The sequence below is a fragment of the Myiozetetes cayanensis genome, unplaced genomic scaffold (genome assembly GCF_022539395.1).
Source record: "Myiozetetes cayanensis isolate MyiCay16 unplaced genomic scaffold, myiCay2020 scf26, whole genome shotgun sequence".
Taxonomy (NCBI): domain Eukaryota; kingdom Metazoa; phylum Chordata; class Aves; order Passeriformes; family Tyrannidae; genus Myiozetetes; species Myiozetetes cayanensis.
The window spans coordinates 1,210,022-1,226,729 of NW_026087477.1; the positions used below are offsets into that span (position 1 = coordinate 1,210,022).

A 16,708-nucleotide genomic window follows, 5' to 3' on the forward strand; every position below is an offset into this window, starting at 1 on the left:
GTCTTTATGTGCCTCAATATTTTAATGTTGAAACTATTTGTTACGTGTTCAGAAGCAACAGCAAAGGATCAGACAACCTTGTGGAAACTTAGAATCCCAGAATGGTTTGGGTTGGGAGGGAAATTAAAGACCATCCAGTGCCACCCCCTGCCGTGGGCAGGGACACCTCCCACTAGCACAGGTTGCTCCAACCTGGCCTTGGACACTTCCAGGGATCCAGGGGCAGCCACAGCTTCTCTGGGCAACCTGTGCCAGAGCCTCCCCACCCTCACAGCCAACAATTCCTTCCCAGTATCCCATCTCTCCCTGCCCTCTGGCAGTGGGAAGCCATTCCCTGTGTCCTGTCACTCCATGCCCTTGTCAGATGTCCCTCTCCAGCACTTGACACGTGTAAAAATATCCCTTCTTCCCAGGGGTGACAGGAATTTGGCTCATCCCCCTCGTGACACCGGTTTGTGGCTGGTGGTGAACAACCAGCATTTCACACCAGACCCCACAGTAACTGCTGCATTCCTGTGCTTCAGTCCCACAGTGACACCACCACCACCTTATGCTTTTCATTCTTGTAGCTGAAATCAGGAAAATAATCCAAGTTATCCATGGGAAAAGAACAAATGGCTCCCCTTGGGCTCTGCTTGTTCCACACGGCTGCGAAACCACGTCCAGAATTAACCTTCTGCTGGGCTCCCTCTCCTCTGTGGAAACCAAGATCTAAAAGTACTTGGTGTTTGTTCTGGAAAACCCTTGTAATCTCGAGGAGAGAAGATCAGCAGAGGAACAGAAAGTTGATCAAAATATCAGAGCCACCACGTGTGGGGGGTTGTTTTTGTGGTCTCCAGCTGCGGTTGCAGAGTGGTTTGGAGGGAAGGAGCTGCGGGGGATGAATTATTGTGTCATTCTCACCTCGTTTTGAAGAAGAAACAACCTTCCCTCCTCTAAAAACCTCCAAAAAAACCCCTGGAAGCGGCACCTGGAAGTGCTCTCCGGGTATCCTGGGCTGATTGATGTGCGGGAAGAGGAGGAAATGCCATCTCTGCTCCTCATCATTTCCCTCTAATCGAGCCCGTTTTGAGTGTGCTGGTGAGAAGGTGAAATGATGATGATGATGATGATGATTTGTGCCTGCCAGTTCCTTGTGTGTTTTCCAAAAATTAATAGGCTTTTGAAATGGAGGTTATAAGTGGTTCACAGCATTAACAATTACGGCTGAGACTGGAAAATCCTCTGTAAATCACCGGGAAGTCTGGGCCTGAGGACAAGCAAGAGTGAGCTTAATACAATAACACTTTTGAGGGAGGGGAAAAAAAAAAATTCAATTATTTTCTTTAATTGCTTCTTTAGATGACATTTGAATTTCATCTTCATTAGCACTGAGCTGTGGTGTTCAGTAATCCAAGTTCAGGAAATGGCAGATGCTTCTCGTTTTGATCAAGTGCCAGAAAAGCATCTGTTGAGAAATACCTTTCTCTGGTACAAAAATAAAGACATTGGAATTTTTTTTTTTTTTTAAGAGCAGCATTCATATTTTATTAATTTTTGGGGGTTGTATTAAATTCATTATTCACTCTATTTCCTTCTCCATTATCTTTGCACCCAGCCAGGGGATTTGCAGGGTCGAGCTGGACACTGCAAACTTTCAGAGCTTGTTGATAAACACTGTAAATTCCTCCCTCTCTAAACTCAGTTTTTATTCACTCCCTGCCTCTTTACAGCAGTTCCCTCAGTTCTTTCCCTGCTCTCATCTTGTTTTCTTGACCTTCTGGTGCTCCTTTGTGTTTGTTCACAAGATGATATTTACCCTGCATAGAAGATGATCTTGGAAATCCTCAGCGCTGGACTGTGGGGAAGCTTTAAGTTGGTTTTATCAATTTTTAACAGCAATAAATATTTGCATAATGCCAACATTTACACAGTCCAAGTGTCTGCACAGACTGAACTCCTCGTAGCCTGAGAGCCCCCCGGGGGCTCTCTGGTCCTGCACATTAAGCTTTTTTATATTAAACAGGGTTAAAAATATCTTTGCTGGCTTGTATTTGTGATCAGGGGTGAGATGAGACTGTGTCAACGTGCAGCTTCAAAAATACGCAGTAAAAGAACGGGGAGGAAACAAATCCAGAAGAAATCTTGAGTCAGATGAACTCCAGATCTGATTTAGACAAACTGCTCTCAGCGTCTGTGAACTCTGTTGGGTTTGTTGGTGACTTTACTCGGCGTTAAACATTTACCAGAGCAGCTTTTGCAGCTTTGTTTTCATTTTGCACTGGTTGGGGGGGGGTGTTTTCCCCTTCAGACCCGGTGGTTCTTGTGCAAGACCTTTGGCCAAGGCCCAGGAGCTCCTGGTGGCTCCCATCAGGTGCCAGGGGGGTGGTCCTGGTGGCCTCCACGTGAGCCCTTGTTCCCTCAGGAGACAGGAGCAGCTCCCCTTCCCTTCCTTGCAGGTCAGTGTGGCACCTGAGCACCCAAATCTGGGCGTAGGGGTGAGTTGGGATGGAAGGGTCTGATCCCCTCTCTCAAAGCAGCTCTGGCTTCAGAGCCCTTTGCTCGAGATTTTGCCCAGTCAGGGTGGGAATTTCTGTTTAGGATGGAGATCTTGTTGATCCTGTGGGTCAGTGGTTCAGTGCTGAGCCGCCCTCATGTTAAAAAATGATAATAATTAATGAATCTAATAGTGATGTCTAATCAGAATCTCCTTTATGGCTTTATTTCCTTAAAAGTCCATGTTTGGGAGTCATCTTGCTTCATTTCAGACAATAAATTTGAGATGTCTCTTTATTTTCTCCCCCCTCTTTTTACTCTTCACCACTGATTTATTGTTGGTCTCTTGTAACATCTATTTCTGGTTTATTTTTACTCTTGCAGTTCCCAGTATAGGTGAGGAGCATGGACTGGTTTTTCATAAGAGAGAAATGGTGTCATTTTGTGCACAGGCGTGTCCAGATGGATCAGAGTATTTAAAAATTCGGATAATTGGTTTGCACTGGATTTTGAGAGGTTGTGAAGCTGATTTTTCAGTACCACCCTCATCCTTTGACTCCTGTGCTCTGTATTTTCTGCCTTTCCTTTTGTGGTTCCCACTTTTTCCCGTTTTCTTCTCAGCAGAGCTTCTCATGCCTTTTGATCTCTGACAGGTTGTGTCTCGGGAGGAAATGAGGAATCCACCAGCACCGTGATGGCCACAGAGCAAATCCAGGGAAAGTAATAGGAGATCCCTTTTTTAAAAAAATAATTCTTTAACCAATTTTTAAAAATAATTCTCATTTTTTGATGGTTTAGGGCAGAGAACAGGGCAGTAGAGAAGCTGGGTCTCCTGATCCTAATTGTGGCCTTCCAGTACCTCCAAAAAAGATGGAGAGGGACTATTTACAACAGCATGGAATGACAGGACAAGGGGGAATGGCTTCCCACGGACAGAGTAGATTTAAATTGGGTATTGGGAAGGAATTCCTGGCTGGGAGGGTGGGCAGGCCCTGGCACAGGTTGGGCAGAGAAGCTGTGGCTGCCCCTGGATCCCTGGAAGTGTCCAAGGCCAGGTTGGAGCACCCTGTGCTAGTGGAAGATGTCCCTGCCCATGGCAGGGGATGGCACTGGGTGATCCTTAAGGTCCCTCCCAACCCAAACCATTCCAGGAATCCGTGACCCTGTGGCACGGTTTTCACCGTGCCGCTGACTCCACACATCCAGCCGGCAGAAAACAGGAGTAATTCCAGCGGGAATCAGGGCTTTGCCTTTCCCGGGTGTCCCTGGGCAGGCGGGCTGAGTAGGAGTGTTTGTTTGCTTTGGAGTAGCGGGCGCTTGCGAAATGTTTTGAAACCTTATGAAAGGGAATAAAAGCGGCGTGTTGTGAAACAGCCTAATCCTGGCCACAGCCAGAGCTGCTCGGGGAGTCTGGAGCAGAGTTTAAAAGGAAGTTTTGCATAATCCTTTATCATTCTGAGCCTGCCCGTTGGCTTCTTTGCGGTGGCAGAAAGTGTGAATTCTGTCCGTGCTGGTTTTGTTGGGTGTGGTGCTGATTTATTCATGGCTTTTGGAGGCTCGGCCTTTCAAGGATCTGATCCTTACCGTTGTGTCGAGTTCTCTCCGTGGCTTTCCCTGAAAGGAATCCCAAACCCCCATCCCTGGAAGTTTGCAAGGTCGGGAGCAATCTAGTGGGAGGTGGTCCCTGTTTTGTTGGGACAAGATGGTCTTTCAGGCTCCTTTCCAACCCAGACCCTTGTGAGATCCTGTGATTAATTTTCCTCGGGTTGTTTTCAACTTGTGTAGGTGGGATAATGTCCCTTCAGTTATTTACACCCAGAAAAGGATGGGAATAAGTGAGCAGTTGGGAGATGTGGTGAGAGCATCAGCTGTGGAGGTGCCTGCGTTGTTGCCAGACAAAATTGAGACTTCCACGAGAAAACAAACAATTGTCCTGTGGTCGTCCTTTTATTAGGAAAGATTATTGAGGGGGATTTTTCTCTTCTCTCGCTGCTTTTATTCTTTACTGCTGTTATTCCCCCTTCTCCAGGGCCTTCCAGTTATTTTACCCTGCAATATCAGAGATAAGTGCTGAAGAAGAAACCAGAACAAAGGGGTTTTTTTCTCGTCCCTGAGCTGCAGTTTTCCTTATCCTGAATTACATTCCGAATGTCTGTTTTCCTGTGGAGCAGAAGTGCCATCCTGCAGTTCCCATTACAAAGGAACATTATGAACCCAACCAGAAGTTGATTAGGCTTTGTGTTCTTCGGGCGATGATCTTTTGGGAGGGATAAACTTCAGATCAGGAGTGTCAGATGTGGGGAATGAAACAGGGGAGAAAAGGAATTAATTTTGCATTTTAACCCCGTTTATCCCCGAGATCTGAAAGGAGGGCGGGGTTTGGGATCTTGCCTTCCTGGCAGGGAAATGTTTCTGGTGCTGGAGTTGTTTAACCAAAACATGGGATCGGGTTCCAGCGATTTTCTGGCACGTTGGTGAAACGAAGGACATCTTTGTGCCCACAAAACAAGACCCGTTGTGCAGTTTGCAGGGTGACCCTGCCGTGGGGTAACGCCTCGTCTGGGATTTTTGGTGCAAGCCGCCCAAAATCCGCAGCAAGAAAGGATCACTGGGTGTCTGGGGTATTCACTGAAGCACAGCACTGTAATTCAGGTCACCAGAAAGCGCTCTCCAGGCAGTGGGGGCGGATGCTGGGGATAGCTGGGTGTAGGAACTCATTTACCCACTCCTTGGGTGTAGGAACTCATTTACAGCTCCTGGGGAAGTGCCTCGCGCCGCGCTTGCCTTCTGTTCTGAATAGATGTGAAAAGAGGAAAAGTAAAGCCCCTTTCAAGGGGGAAACGTTCTTTTCGTTGCTGCTTTTCGGCGGGTGCTTTCCCGGGAGAGCCACTGGAGCTGCCTCCTTTTCCCTGCCTGACACACTCGAGCCTCCCCTTGTCATGGAGCTTCCAATTCACACCTGCTCTGATGTCCTTTGTGTGAGGGAGGAATTGACTTCATTGGGTTGTTATCAAGCTTCTGTAAAAGGAAGAATAAACATTCCCTGCTCAGTGCAGTGGGTAAATAGTTAGTAATTACTTTTTTTCGAAACTCGTTTAGTCTCCTGCTCTCTATTAATTTTACCCCAGTTATTTCGGGCAAGCCTTTATATAAATCCATGCTGTGGCCAGGTTGGAATACTGTAAATAATCTTGCCCACCGTCCTCAGTTCTCTCTGCCAATCGTGGAAAACTAAAATCTTGCTTCACTGAAAATTTAGAAGGATCTTGCAGAGCCTGGAAGGGTGAGAGGAACAGCCAGAGGTGTCCAGAAGCGTGAAGCAAGGAATGAAATGGGAGTCAGGAGTGTGAGAGGCTGACAGAAAAGACAAAAAATGGGAACAACACCACAAGGACGTGGAGCTGCTGCAGAGAGTCCAGAGGAGGCCCCGGAGATGCTGCCAGGGCTGGAGCCCCTCTGCTCTGGAGCCAGGCTGGGAGAGCTGGGGGGGTTCCCCTGCAGAAGAGAAGGCTCCAGGGAGACCTGAGAGCCCCTGGCAGGGCCTAAAGGGGCTCCAGGAGAGCTGGAGAGGGACTGGGGACAAGGCATGGAGGGACAGCACACAGGGAATGGCTTCCCACTGGAAAAGTGAAGATTTAAATGGGATACTGGGAAGGAATTGTTGGCTGGGAGGGTGGGGAGGCCCTGGCACAGGTTGGGCAGAGAAGCTGTGGCTGCCCCTGGATCCCTGGAAGTGTCCAAGGCCAGGCTGGAGCACCCTGGGCTGGTGGAAGGTGTCCCTGCCCATGGCAGGGGGTGGAACTGGACCATCTTTAAGGTCCTTTCCAGTCCAAACCAGTCTGTGATTCCATGGCTGATTGTCCGTGTTTCTCACTGCTGTTGCAGAGCTAAATTTTTGACCTCCCTGCTGCAGATTTTCCAGTCGAAAAGGGTACCAGTGGTTGAGAAAGGAACTGGATGGAAGCATGGATGGATGGTTTATTTAACTGTGCTGACCTGGGTGACTTCTCCAGGTCACAGCACCTGTGCTGGGTTTCTGGAAGCTGGAGAACACATCACCAAAATGCTCTGTATGGCTTTTTTACCTCATCCTTTCCTGAGAATTTGCTGCAGCCCAGACTCAGGAGGGACATCCTGGGCACAGCACACCTTTAATTTGGCTTGGTAGTGCAGATTTTAGTCTTTTGGGACACGCTGATTTCTGTTTCCAAACATACCTCTTTATTTATGATCAGGCCCTGCTTAAATCACGGCCAAATAACAAGGCAGGGGAAAGGCTTTTGACAGCAATAAGTGGAATTCCTGACATCTTCAAGCTCACTCGAGGTTAAATACTTTTAAAATACGTTTACTTACGATTCCACCAATTCATTATTCTTCGACTCACGCAAATACACTGAGAGTTTCAGCTGTTCTGTTAACACTGATGCACTTTTGTTGCTGTGCTGCCTTTTTTGGTTTTTTATTACTTTTAACAGTGTTTTATTTTCTCATTTCCCTTCCCAGTGGCCTCATTGTCCCCGAGAAGGACAGCAACGAGACAGTCCCTGAAGTTGTAGCCACCTCTGGCTACGCTCTGCTGCATTTCTTCAGCGACGCTGCCTACAACCTCACGGGCTTCAACATCACCTACAGGCAAGTGGCACTCCCCTTCCCCCTCAGAGAGACCCTGCAGGTGGAGCAGGGTCTTTTTTCCTTGGAATTTTGGTGTTATTAGATGGGTTTGATCCCGTTTAATCGGCCGGGATCGGTGTGTTTCGTGCGTGTCTGCAGCAGGGAATTCTCCACAAACACACTTTTCCATCAGCACAACCTACTCTTGGGGATCCTCATCCTTGGGATGCTTTTTTTTTTAATTCAGTTTTTGGATTGAATATCCCTCGATTTGGCTTCTTTTTAGTCCGGAATGGTTTTTATGTTCTTTTCATTCACACTTTAAATATTACAGGTGGGTGCTTTCCGTTCCCTGACATATTTAGTCCTCGTTGAGGAGCTTTTTTAAAAGTGATTTTGGGGTTCTGCCTAATTCATCAACTGCTTTTAGAAAGGCCCTGTTTTGAAGTCAGTGATCGGACTCAGAGGTGAAATTTTTTTACTTCCTTGGGGATCACGAGCTTTGAATTTTTTTACTCCTACAAAAAGAAGTGATAGTTGTGCCACACTAGGAGATTTAATTTGGGGGTAACTTGCAGAAGTTCTCACCATTTTTTTAAAAAAAATCAACTGCAAAAGCTTTGGTCTCAGGTGACTTTTTTTGCAAAAACGGAGTTTTTCTTAAAATGAGGAGCTTCTTTTTAAACACCAGTCTTGGTGCTTTCATCCTGAGTAAGCACATAAATATGTGCTTAATGATCCACATGAAAATAGATTATTTGAGAAACAGGGGACATCCAGCACCCCTTGAAAGCCCCAGAAGAAACGAGAAGCCTTTACAAAGTTACTTGAATCAGAGGAGCTGAAGGAGCAGCGTTTTCCAAGCCTGGATTATCCTGCAAACCAGGACTCCACCTACTGCCAGCTGTTGGCTTTGCACCATGGCATTAAAATACTCTCTTCAAGGGTAATGTTCCTTCCTTTCTTCACCTCCTCGATGATTTTAAACGATTTTTAAGTGGTGTTTCGTGGTCTGGTTTTTACCTTTCCTTGTGGTATGTTTGCAGTGAGTAGATTAAAGGGTGTTTTTATTTCCTTTATCAGTCCTTACAGTTACTCCTGGGTGTAGGCACTCAGCAAACACTGTGGAATGATGGTCTTGGACCAGTGACAGTGGGAATATTGGGCAGTAATCCCCGTTTATGAGCTATACTGGTTGATACACCAGCAAAACCTGGAGCCCTGGAGGTGAATGTGGCCTCTAAATTTGGATCCTCACCAAGGGCGTCTCTGGTTTTGCCCCAGCTCCGCTGCAGATATTATAAAATCAGGAATGATTGGAACCAGGCACATCTTTGGCTTGGGATTCATCTCCAGCATGTTCCCCTGGGGAGCAGATCCCAGAATAGCACCTGACTGTGAGCAGTTTGAGTCTGAACTGCACAGACACCACAGCAGCTGATTCAATGCCTCACTCGCTGTTGGGTGTGTTTTAGGCCATTCATTTGCATTAAAAGTGGCTGAAAAATCATATTAATTTTTTCAGAGGAGTTGAGACTTTTAACTCCTGAGGGGAGGGAACAAATCCCTGCAGGTGCATCACACCAGGATGAGTCTTGGCTTGGCTGGAGCAAACTGTGTTAACATCATCTGGCCTAACGAGTCTTGGGAATCCCCTCCACCCCTTACAAATCCTTTCCCTGCCCTTCCCAGCTTCAACATGTGTCCCAACAACTGCTCTGGCCGAGGGGAGTGCAGGCTCAACAGCAGCACCAAGGCTCTGGAATGTGACTGTGCCAAACACTGGAAGGGGGAAGCCTGTGACATTCCCTACTGCTCCGGGGACTGCGGCGCTCCCGAGAGGGGCCACTGCGACACCAACGACTCCAGGGCCTGTGTGTGCTCCCCAGGCTGGCAGGGTGAGTGTCCTGGGGGATGGAGGGAGGGTTTGGGAGGCACTTTCCTGTGTGGGGTGCTGGCAGTTTAATTGGGGGTGTGTGGGAATGCTCCCAGTGACACAATACCAGCATTTCGAGCAGGAACAGGGTATTTGCTTTTTAGTATTAAAGGATCACGCTCCATTTGGGAGGATGGAGCTGTTGGAGAGAGTCCAGAGGAGGCCCCGGAGATGCTGCCAGGGCTGGAGCCCCTCTGCTCTGGAGCCAGGCTGGGAGAGCTGGGGGGGTTCCCCTGGAGAAGAGAAGGCTCCAGGGAGACCTGAGAGCCCCTGGCAGGGCCTAAAGGGGCTCCAGGAGAGCTGGAGAGGGACTGGGGACAAGGCATGGAGGGACAGCACACAGGGAATGGCTTCAGAGTGGAAAAGTGAAGATTTAAATGGGATATTGGGAAGGAATTGCTGGCTGTGAGGGTGGGGAGGGGCTGGCCCGGGTTGGGCAGAGAAGCTGTGGCTGCCCCTGGATCTCTGGAAGTGTCCAAGGCCAGGTTGGATGAGGCTTGGAGCCACCTGGAATAGTGGAAGGTGTCCCTGCCCATGGCAGGGGAGTGGAACAAGATGATCTTTATTATCCCATCCAACCCAAACCATTGTGGGATTGTATGATTTTTAACAAAGTGCCTTTAAAAGCAGCTTTGCCCCCATACAAAGCAGGACCAGCCCGTGGGTTGGAGGCATCAGGTAACAACTTTAAATCTCCTTCCTGTTCACCTAAAGCCAGTTTGAGCCATGACTGAGCTGATGCCTCATTCTCACATCCAGCTGAGCTGAGCAGCCTCAGTTTTAGCAGGGATTTGGACTGAACACACATTTTCCTCTGCACTGACATCCTGACATGTAAGAATTAGTCTTACATTAAATGCAGCCAGCTACAGCACTGGCAGGAGACTGACCTCGAGTTGAAACACAGGCTTTGGAAAAAAAACAACCAAACAAACCAACAACTTCATTTTCAAACCTTCTTTTGCCAGGTCCTGGCTGTTCCATTCCTGTTCCTGCAAACCAGTCCTTTTGGACCCGGGAGGAATATTCTCTTCCCAAACTCCCTCGAGCCTCCCACAAAACGGTGATCCACGACAACAAGATGTGGATTGTTGGGGGCTACGTCTTCAACCACTCCGACTCTCAGAAGGTTTTAGCGTGAGTAGAAACCCAGATAATAAAATTTAAAGAGCTTCAGTGTTTTTTAGATCCTTGTGTTCTGTTTGTGTGACCTCAGAGGCTTTGGCTCCTCAATTAACACCTCCTGAGTACCGGGGATGGCTTTCCCTATTGGATGGGACACAAACAGGGAATGGCTTTTGAGATGAGGACATTTAAGCAGTTAGTGGAGGAGATTTAACAACACCTAAAAAACATCAAGTAATAATTGGGAGATCCCTCTTAAAAACCATCAGATTTTCAGGCTTCCCCTCAAGCTTGGTTGGGTTGGGACAGAACTGGGCAAAAGCTGGATTTTCTTTTTTTTTTCCAGGGATGTCTTTGTACCTCCCTTTGTACCTAAATGGGAGCTGTGTGTTCTGCACTCACATCCAGAGATGATAATTCTTGTAGGGGGAAATTAAAGAGCGGCTGAAAACACCCTTTTTTTTTAATGGGATACCCTATGGCTTTGTTGAAGACTTTCTCAGAGGTGATTTTATCTCACAAGGCTCTCAGCCTGACAGACACAGTGCAGTGTTTTAAATAAAAAACCACAGGCCATTTTCAGGGCAGAGGGTTTGTGTTATTTCAAGCTTGAATGGCAAAAACGTAATTAAAAAGTGCTTTTTGAGCACTCACTTTTTTTTTTTTTTTTTTTTTAATGAAGTAGTTGGAACTTACCTGAGTTTAGTGTGCAAGTTTTTATACTTTTTTTTTGAGGGCTGATGTGGTGTGAGTTGCCACAGTTTAATAGACAGTGCATTAACTCCTGGGTTTGCATTGGAAAGGACACGGGGCAAAGCAAATCAATATGTGGATGTTGAGTAACAGAGCAGGCTGGACTGGATTTTTTAATCCATAAGTAGCTTGTGGGAGCTTGGTGCCTGCTGAAATCATGGCTGGGATTTATTATTTTAGTAAATATTAATTTATAATCTTATATTGTTTTGGTAAATAATTCCCCCCGAACCTTGGGAAGGACAGGCCGTAATTTTCCCAGCTTTAATACCTATTTCTTGGAGGTTAATTCAGTTTTTATTCCCCAGGTATGATCTTATTTCTGAGGAGTGGCTTCCCCTGAACAGCTCTGTGAACTCAGTGGAGATGAGATATGGTCATTCCCTGGCGTTACACGAGGTAAGTTCAGAGTTCCAAACTCCCTTCCCAGCTGATTCCCCCCCTCCTTCCCCCTGGCTTCCCACCCCTTATCCCAGATCAGCCTTGTCTGGGAGAAGCATTTCTCCTTCCAAGGCTTGTCCATGGTTAGCCCAGGCCGTGTGCTGGTGCTCCAGAGAATCCTTGAGCTGGGATCCTGGCAAGTCTGTGGTGCCTTTGCTTGTGTGTTCCTTGTTTGCCCTTTTTCCAGGGATTTTAGGGCTGTCTGAGGTCAGTGAGTCCATGATTTCCTCCTCCTTGCTGTCTGTGTTGGCAAGACATGCCTGAGGCTGAGTTTGCTGGAGTTCAGCTGTTTCCCAGCTGCCTTTTGTGCGGGTCACATAAATATTTTTAGGAGCTCTGTTGTCCAAGACACCAGAGCAGAGCTGGGGAAATCAGGGATTTTTTTTTGGAACTTGCTCTGCTCCTGCAGTAAAACTGTCAGTCAGCTCTCCCAGCATCCACAGCAGGTGGATTTGGCTGCTTTTACCTCCCTTTTCTCCCCTCTGTGCCTTGCTTGTGTGGGGGAGAGCAGCATGGCAGAGCCTTTGGAAAGGAAATGAGCTGATCCTTTCCTGACCTTTGGATTTTTGGAATGTTAATTAGCTCATCACGGGTGCAAGGCTACACAAAACTTAATTATAAACACTCAAAAACTCCCCACTGGCACCACTTGACAAACAGAGCACTTGAACAACCTGAAAGGGGGGAAATTCATCCTGGAATCATGGAATGGGTTGGGTTGGGAGGGACCTTAAGGATCATCCAGTCCCACTCCCAGCCATGGGCAGGGACACCTTCCACTAGCCCAGGTTGCTCCAACCTGGCCTTGGACACTTCCAGGGATCCAGGGGCAGCCACAGCTTCTCTACCCAACTTGGGCCAGGGCCCCACCACCCTCCCAGCCAACAATTCCTTCCCAATATCCCATCTGTCCCTGCCCTCTGGCAGTGGGAAGCCATTCCCTGTGTCCTGTCCCTCCATGCCTTGTCCCCAGTCCCCCTCCAGGAGACTTCCTGAAGTATTTCCAGTTCCTTCAGAGCAGCAATTCACTCCTTACCTTTCATCTCTTCCCTCAATCCCTCGGCCCTCATTCCACTGTGCCCTTTCCTCAGGACAACATCTACATGTATGGGGGGAAGATTGATGCCACGGGGAACGTGAGCAGCCAGCTGTGGGTGTTCCACATCTCCAACCAGAGCTGGGCCCAGGTGTCTCCCAGGGCCAAGGAGCAGTACGCCGTGGTGGGACACTCCGCCCACATCGTCACCCTGCGGGACAACAGCACCGTCATGCTGGTCATCTTCGGCCACTGCCCCCTCTATGGCTACATCAGCAACGTCCAGGAGTACAACCTGGGTGAGTGGGGCCCTCCCTGCCTCGGGTTTGGGGTGGTTTGACAGTTATTTTGGCTTTTAATATCTCTCTAAGAGAGCAGCCTCCGACTTCGTACTCCTCGAGAGCTCCCGAGGGCAAAAGGGTCTGTAGTGGAGCAACAAAGCAGGAGAACTGGGGGACAGCTGAATTTTCCTCTTTCCCTCTGGTAAAACAAACGCTTCTGAAGTTATCTTTTCAATCAGATTGTTTTTCACTAAGGGTTTTTTTAATTCAGACCAAGCACCCGCTTAGCCTGATCCCAAATATCCCCAGCAAGGGCCTTAGGGGAACAGGGGATGGATTTCTGGATTCCCATATCCCTGGTATGGTCTGATCCACCATTCCTCTGGAAATAGAGACGATGATTTGAAGATTCTGAGGGTGATTTTTAAGATCCAGGGGTTTCTAGTGAAGCCCAGGAAGCTCTGTCCAGGTGAACTGAATTTCCTCCTAACTCCGAAATGCAGGCACGTCCCTGGCTCCGGGGCAGGGATCGTGGGAAAGCACAGGAAGCTCACACAGGAATGTGCTGGTTGTTCTCAAAAACAGTGGCCCTGTCTGCACTGGGAACCTGTTATCCTTGTCTTCCCAGTGCCCCTGATCCAGGGAATCTGCTGGAGCTGGTTCTCTGGTGTCCACAGGAGGGAGTTTTCTTCCTCTTGGACGTGTAGGACAGTGGTTTGTTTTTCCCACACTATCCAATTCCTTTGCCTTTTGTGTTCCTGCTCTGCCCTGGAGTTGGGAAGCCTGTGCAGGGTTTCATTGTGCACTTCCTACGGAGATTTGCTGTGTAATTTGGCATTTTTATTCCAGTTGCTGTTACATTATGTCTAAAGTGCTTCAGACCAATGTTATTTTAGTGAGTGAGACACAGGACCATTAATCACAGATTAGTTTTTAACTGCCCTGTTCTTCACAGTCAGACTTGGCTTCAAGTGCTGTCTGGCTTTACATATATATATTTATATGTACATAAAAAGTAAAAGTGCTCTTGGGTCCCATTCCAAACCAAGTCCCAGTGCTGGCATTTTCATGCCACTGGAATGCAATCTATTATTTCTCTGTTTTTTCATGTCTCATTTACTTAGATTGCCTGCAAAAATGTAATAAATGACCGTGAAAAAGCTACTCCTGCCCTAATTAAAAATACTTTACAGTCCTTCTCGACAACAAACTCCTGGAAGGAGGGTATTTTTGGCTGTGAGGTGATGAGGGGCAGTGTGCAGATCTGAGCTGGGGGAATCCCAGTTTGCCTCCCCCACGTTGCTGATGAGTTATTTGTGGAGAGGAATTGATTGTGGTTTTATCACCCTGTTTTTTCAGTGACAAATACCTGGAGCATTTTACAGACCAGTGGAGCTTTGGTGCAGGGGGGGTATGGCCACAGCAGCGTTTATGATCCCAACACCAGGTCGATTTACATCCACGGGGGTTACAAAGCCTTCAGTGCCAACAAGTACAGGCTGGCAGATGATTTGTACAAGTATGAAGTTGATTCCCGGATGTGGTAAGTGGGTTTTCCTTCTTTTTTTCCTGTCTCCCCAGCCCATATTTTTTGTCAGTAGTGACCAAGAGGATGGAGGATTTGAGAGGGGTATGGTGGTTTATATCTGCCTGTGTTCAGGAGAGATGCTGTTCTCCTGGATCCCTTATTTTTATATCCCTTCGTGAATGGAGAATCATATAATCACATCTAATCAAGGCTGTGAACGAGCCAAGCCATCCATTTTAATCTGTTGTTCCATTCAAGCTGAAAAGAAAAATATTTGATGGTTTTTCTCTTGCCAGCCTGTGCATATGAGTGCAGTTACTGCAGTCAAGTGAGGGATAATTCACTCTGCAGTTAAGACTGTAAAAGAATTTCTATTACAACCCCATTTTCTTCTGGCTCTGTAACTGCTTGAAATGTTCATTTCTTAAGCTGAAAATCTTCTGTGATTTGTTTCTGCCCAAAGGTGAGTTTTATTAAAAAGCTGTAGCCACACTTGACAACTTGGAGGTGAAAGACATTTTCTCCTCAGTTCTGTGGTTTTCTTCAAGTTGTTTCTAAAAGCTCCTGACAAAAAGGAGACTGTCTTTTGAGTTGAGACATGGAAATTTGAGTCACCATGTCCCTTTTTTTTTGAGGGTTAAATTAGCCTGTGTTTCTGCAACAACTGCCCGTGAGTCTGTGCTGATGAGTGAAATAACGAGGGACTAATTTCCAAACCCTTCCTTCCTGCTCCCTTGTGCACACAGTGTAACCACACTTCCTTTCTGGGTTCATTTGATCCTCCACTTCAGCCAATTCAGCAAATCTGGCTGAACAGGCAGAAAAATGTCACAAAAGTGACAATGTTCTTCTGAACTGCTGCAGCACCAACTTCCTCGCGTCACTTGGGCTCTGCCAGCCCGGGGAGCCCTGGGGAACAAGCCCTGCAGGGAGAGGGTGGGGCTGTCTGCTCATCTCTAGCTCTGCTTTTTTATTGCTGTCATCGCCTCCCTTTTTTAATTCTTCACTGGTTTAGGCCCTCTCTTCCTTGTTAAATCTCAGGAGTTTCCCATGGGGATCTCTTCCCTACCTTCTCCAAGTCCCTCTGGATGGCTCGTCACCCCCACCTCAGCTTGGTGTCCCTTGGTGAAGGAACCTCAAACACCATCAGGTTCCACCCCTGCCATGGGCAGGGACACCTTCCACTAGCCCAGCTTACTCCAGCCTGGCCTTGGACACTTCCAGGGATCCAGGGGCAGCCACAGCTTCTCTGCCCAACCTGGGCCAGGGCCTGCCCACCCTCCCAGCCAGCAATTCCTTCCCAATATCCCATCTAAATGGGAAGCCATTCCCTGTGTGCTGTCCCTCCATGCCTTGTCCCCAGTCCCTCTCCAGCTCTCCTGGAGCCCCTTTAGGCCCTGCCAGGGGCTCTCAGGTCTCCCTGGAGCCTTCTCTTCTCCAGGGGAACCCCCCCAGCTCTCCCAGCCTGGCTCCAGAGCAGAGGGGCTCCAGCCCTGGCAGCATCTCCGGGGCCTCCTCTGGACTCTCTGCAGCAGCTCCACGTCCTTGTGCTGTTGTTCCCAGGGCTGGGGGCAGCTCTGCAGGGGGGAAGTCTCGTTAGACCAGAGCAAAGGGACAGAATCCCCTCATTCAACCCAAACCCTCTCAAAATAATAGGAAAATTCTACAAAGGATGATCCTTTGTGTTCAGTGCTGTCAATCCCACTTATTAACCGTGGGATCAGCGCTCAGTTTGATTAGTGCTCTCCCTAATTTAGTCCCAGAGGAGCCCTTGAGTTGGGCAGGTATTAACCTGCAGGGCTCCATTTTTGGGAGCTGCACAGATTTCCTTAAAACCCAGGATTCTTAGTTACGAGCAACAGCTGCTGCCCAGTGTGGGAGAATCCTTTGGGCTGCTGTAAAAGCAGAGTTACTCTGAAATATTGGAGTCCTCCCAGGCTGTCTGCGCTCAAAAGCCCAGTTAGAGTGAAAAGCTGAGAATCCCTGGGGAGGGAACGGGTGATATGAAGATCCACAGCTCTGGAAAGAGGCTCTCCTAGATATATTTCTCCTCTAAACTGGCATGAGCAGATGGGGAAGAGGAGAACGGGAATTACGGGAGGGACTGAAGAGCGTGGAAAGGAAGCCGTCAAACACCTCGTTAGGAAAAGCGATTCCAACCCTCACCCCACCAACCCTTTCCCTGCACTTCTCCAGCTCGGATTTACGGGTTGGTTTGGGTTTTTGTTTTTGTTTTTTTTTTTTTTCCCCCAGCCTGGCTAACGGGTGTTGTTTGCATTCCCCAAAAAAGGACCATCCTGAAGGACAGCCGGTTCTTCCGCTACCTGCACTCGGCCGTGGTGGTGAGCGGCACCATGCTGGTCTTCGGGGGCAACACCCACAACGACACCTCCATGAGCCACGGGGCCAAGTGCTTCTCCTCCGACTTCATGGCCTATGACATCGGTAAGTTCTCCCAGAAATGGTGATAAACTCCCCCCAGGTTCTCGGGTGTGCTCGGGGAGGGCTGATTTCCACAC

The 16,708-nt window shown here is 48.1% G+C and overlaps 1 protein-coding gene across 1 annotated transcript in view; it reads left to right on the forward strand.

Moving 5' to 3' along the window:
* ATRN (attractin) overlaps positions 1–16,708 on the forward strand; it is a 147,456-nt gene that overhangs the window by 38,785 nt on the left and 91,963 nt on the right. Inside the window, exons 5-11 of the mRNA XM_050321089.1 lie at positions 6,982–7,110; positions 8,782–8,987; positions 9,994–10,162; positions 11,212–11,302; positions 12,436–12,679; positions 14,021–14,204; positions 16,480–16,634. Of these exons, the coding sequence (XP_050177046.1) occupies positions 6,982–7,110; positions 8,782–8,987; positions 9,994–10,162; positions 11,212–11,302; positions 12,436–12,679; positions 14,021–14,204; positions 16,480–16,634 (1,178 nt within the window). The remainder of the gene's footprint in view (positions 1–6,981; positions 7,111–8,781; positions 8,988–9,993; positions 10,163–11,211; positions 11,303–12,435; positions 12,680–14,020; positions 14,205–16,479; positions 16,635–16,708) is intronic.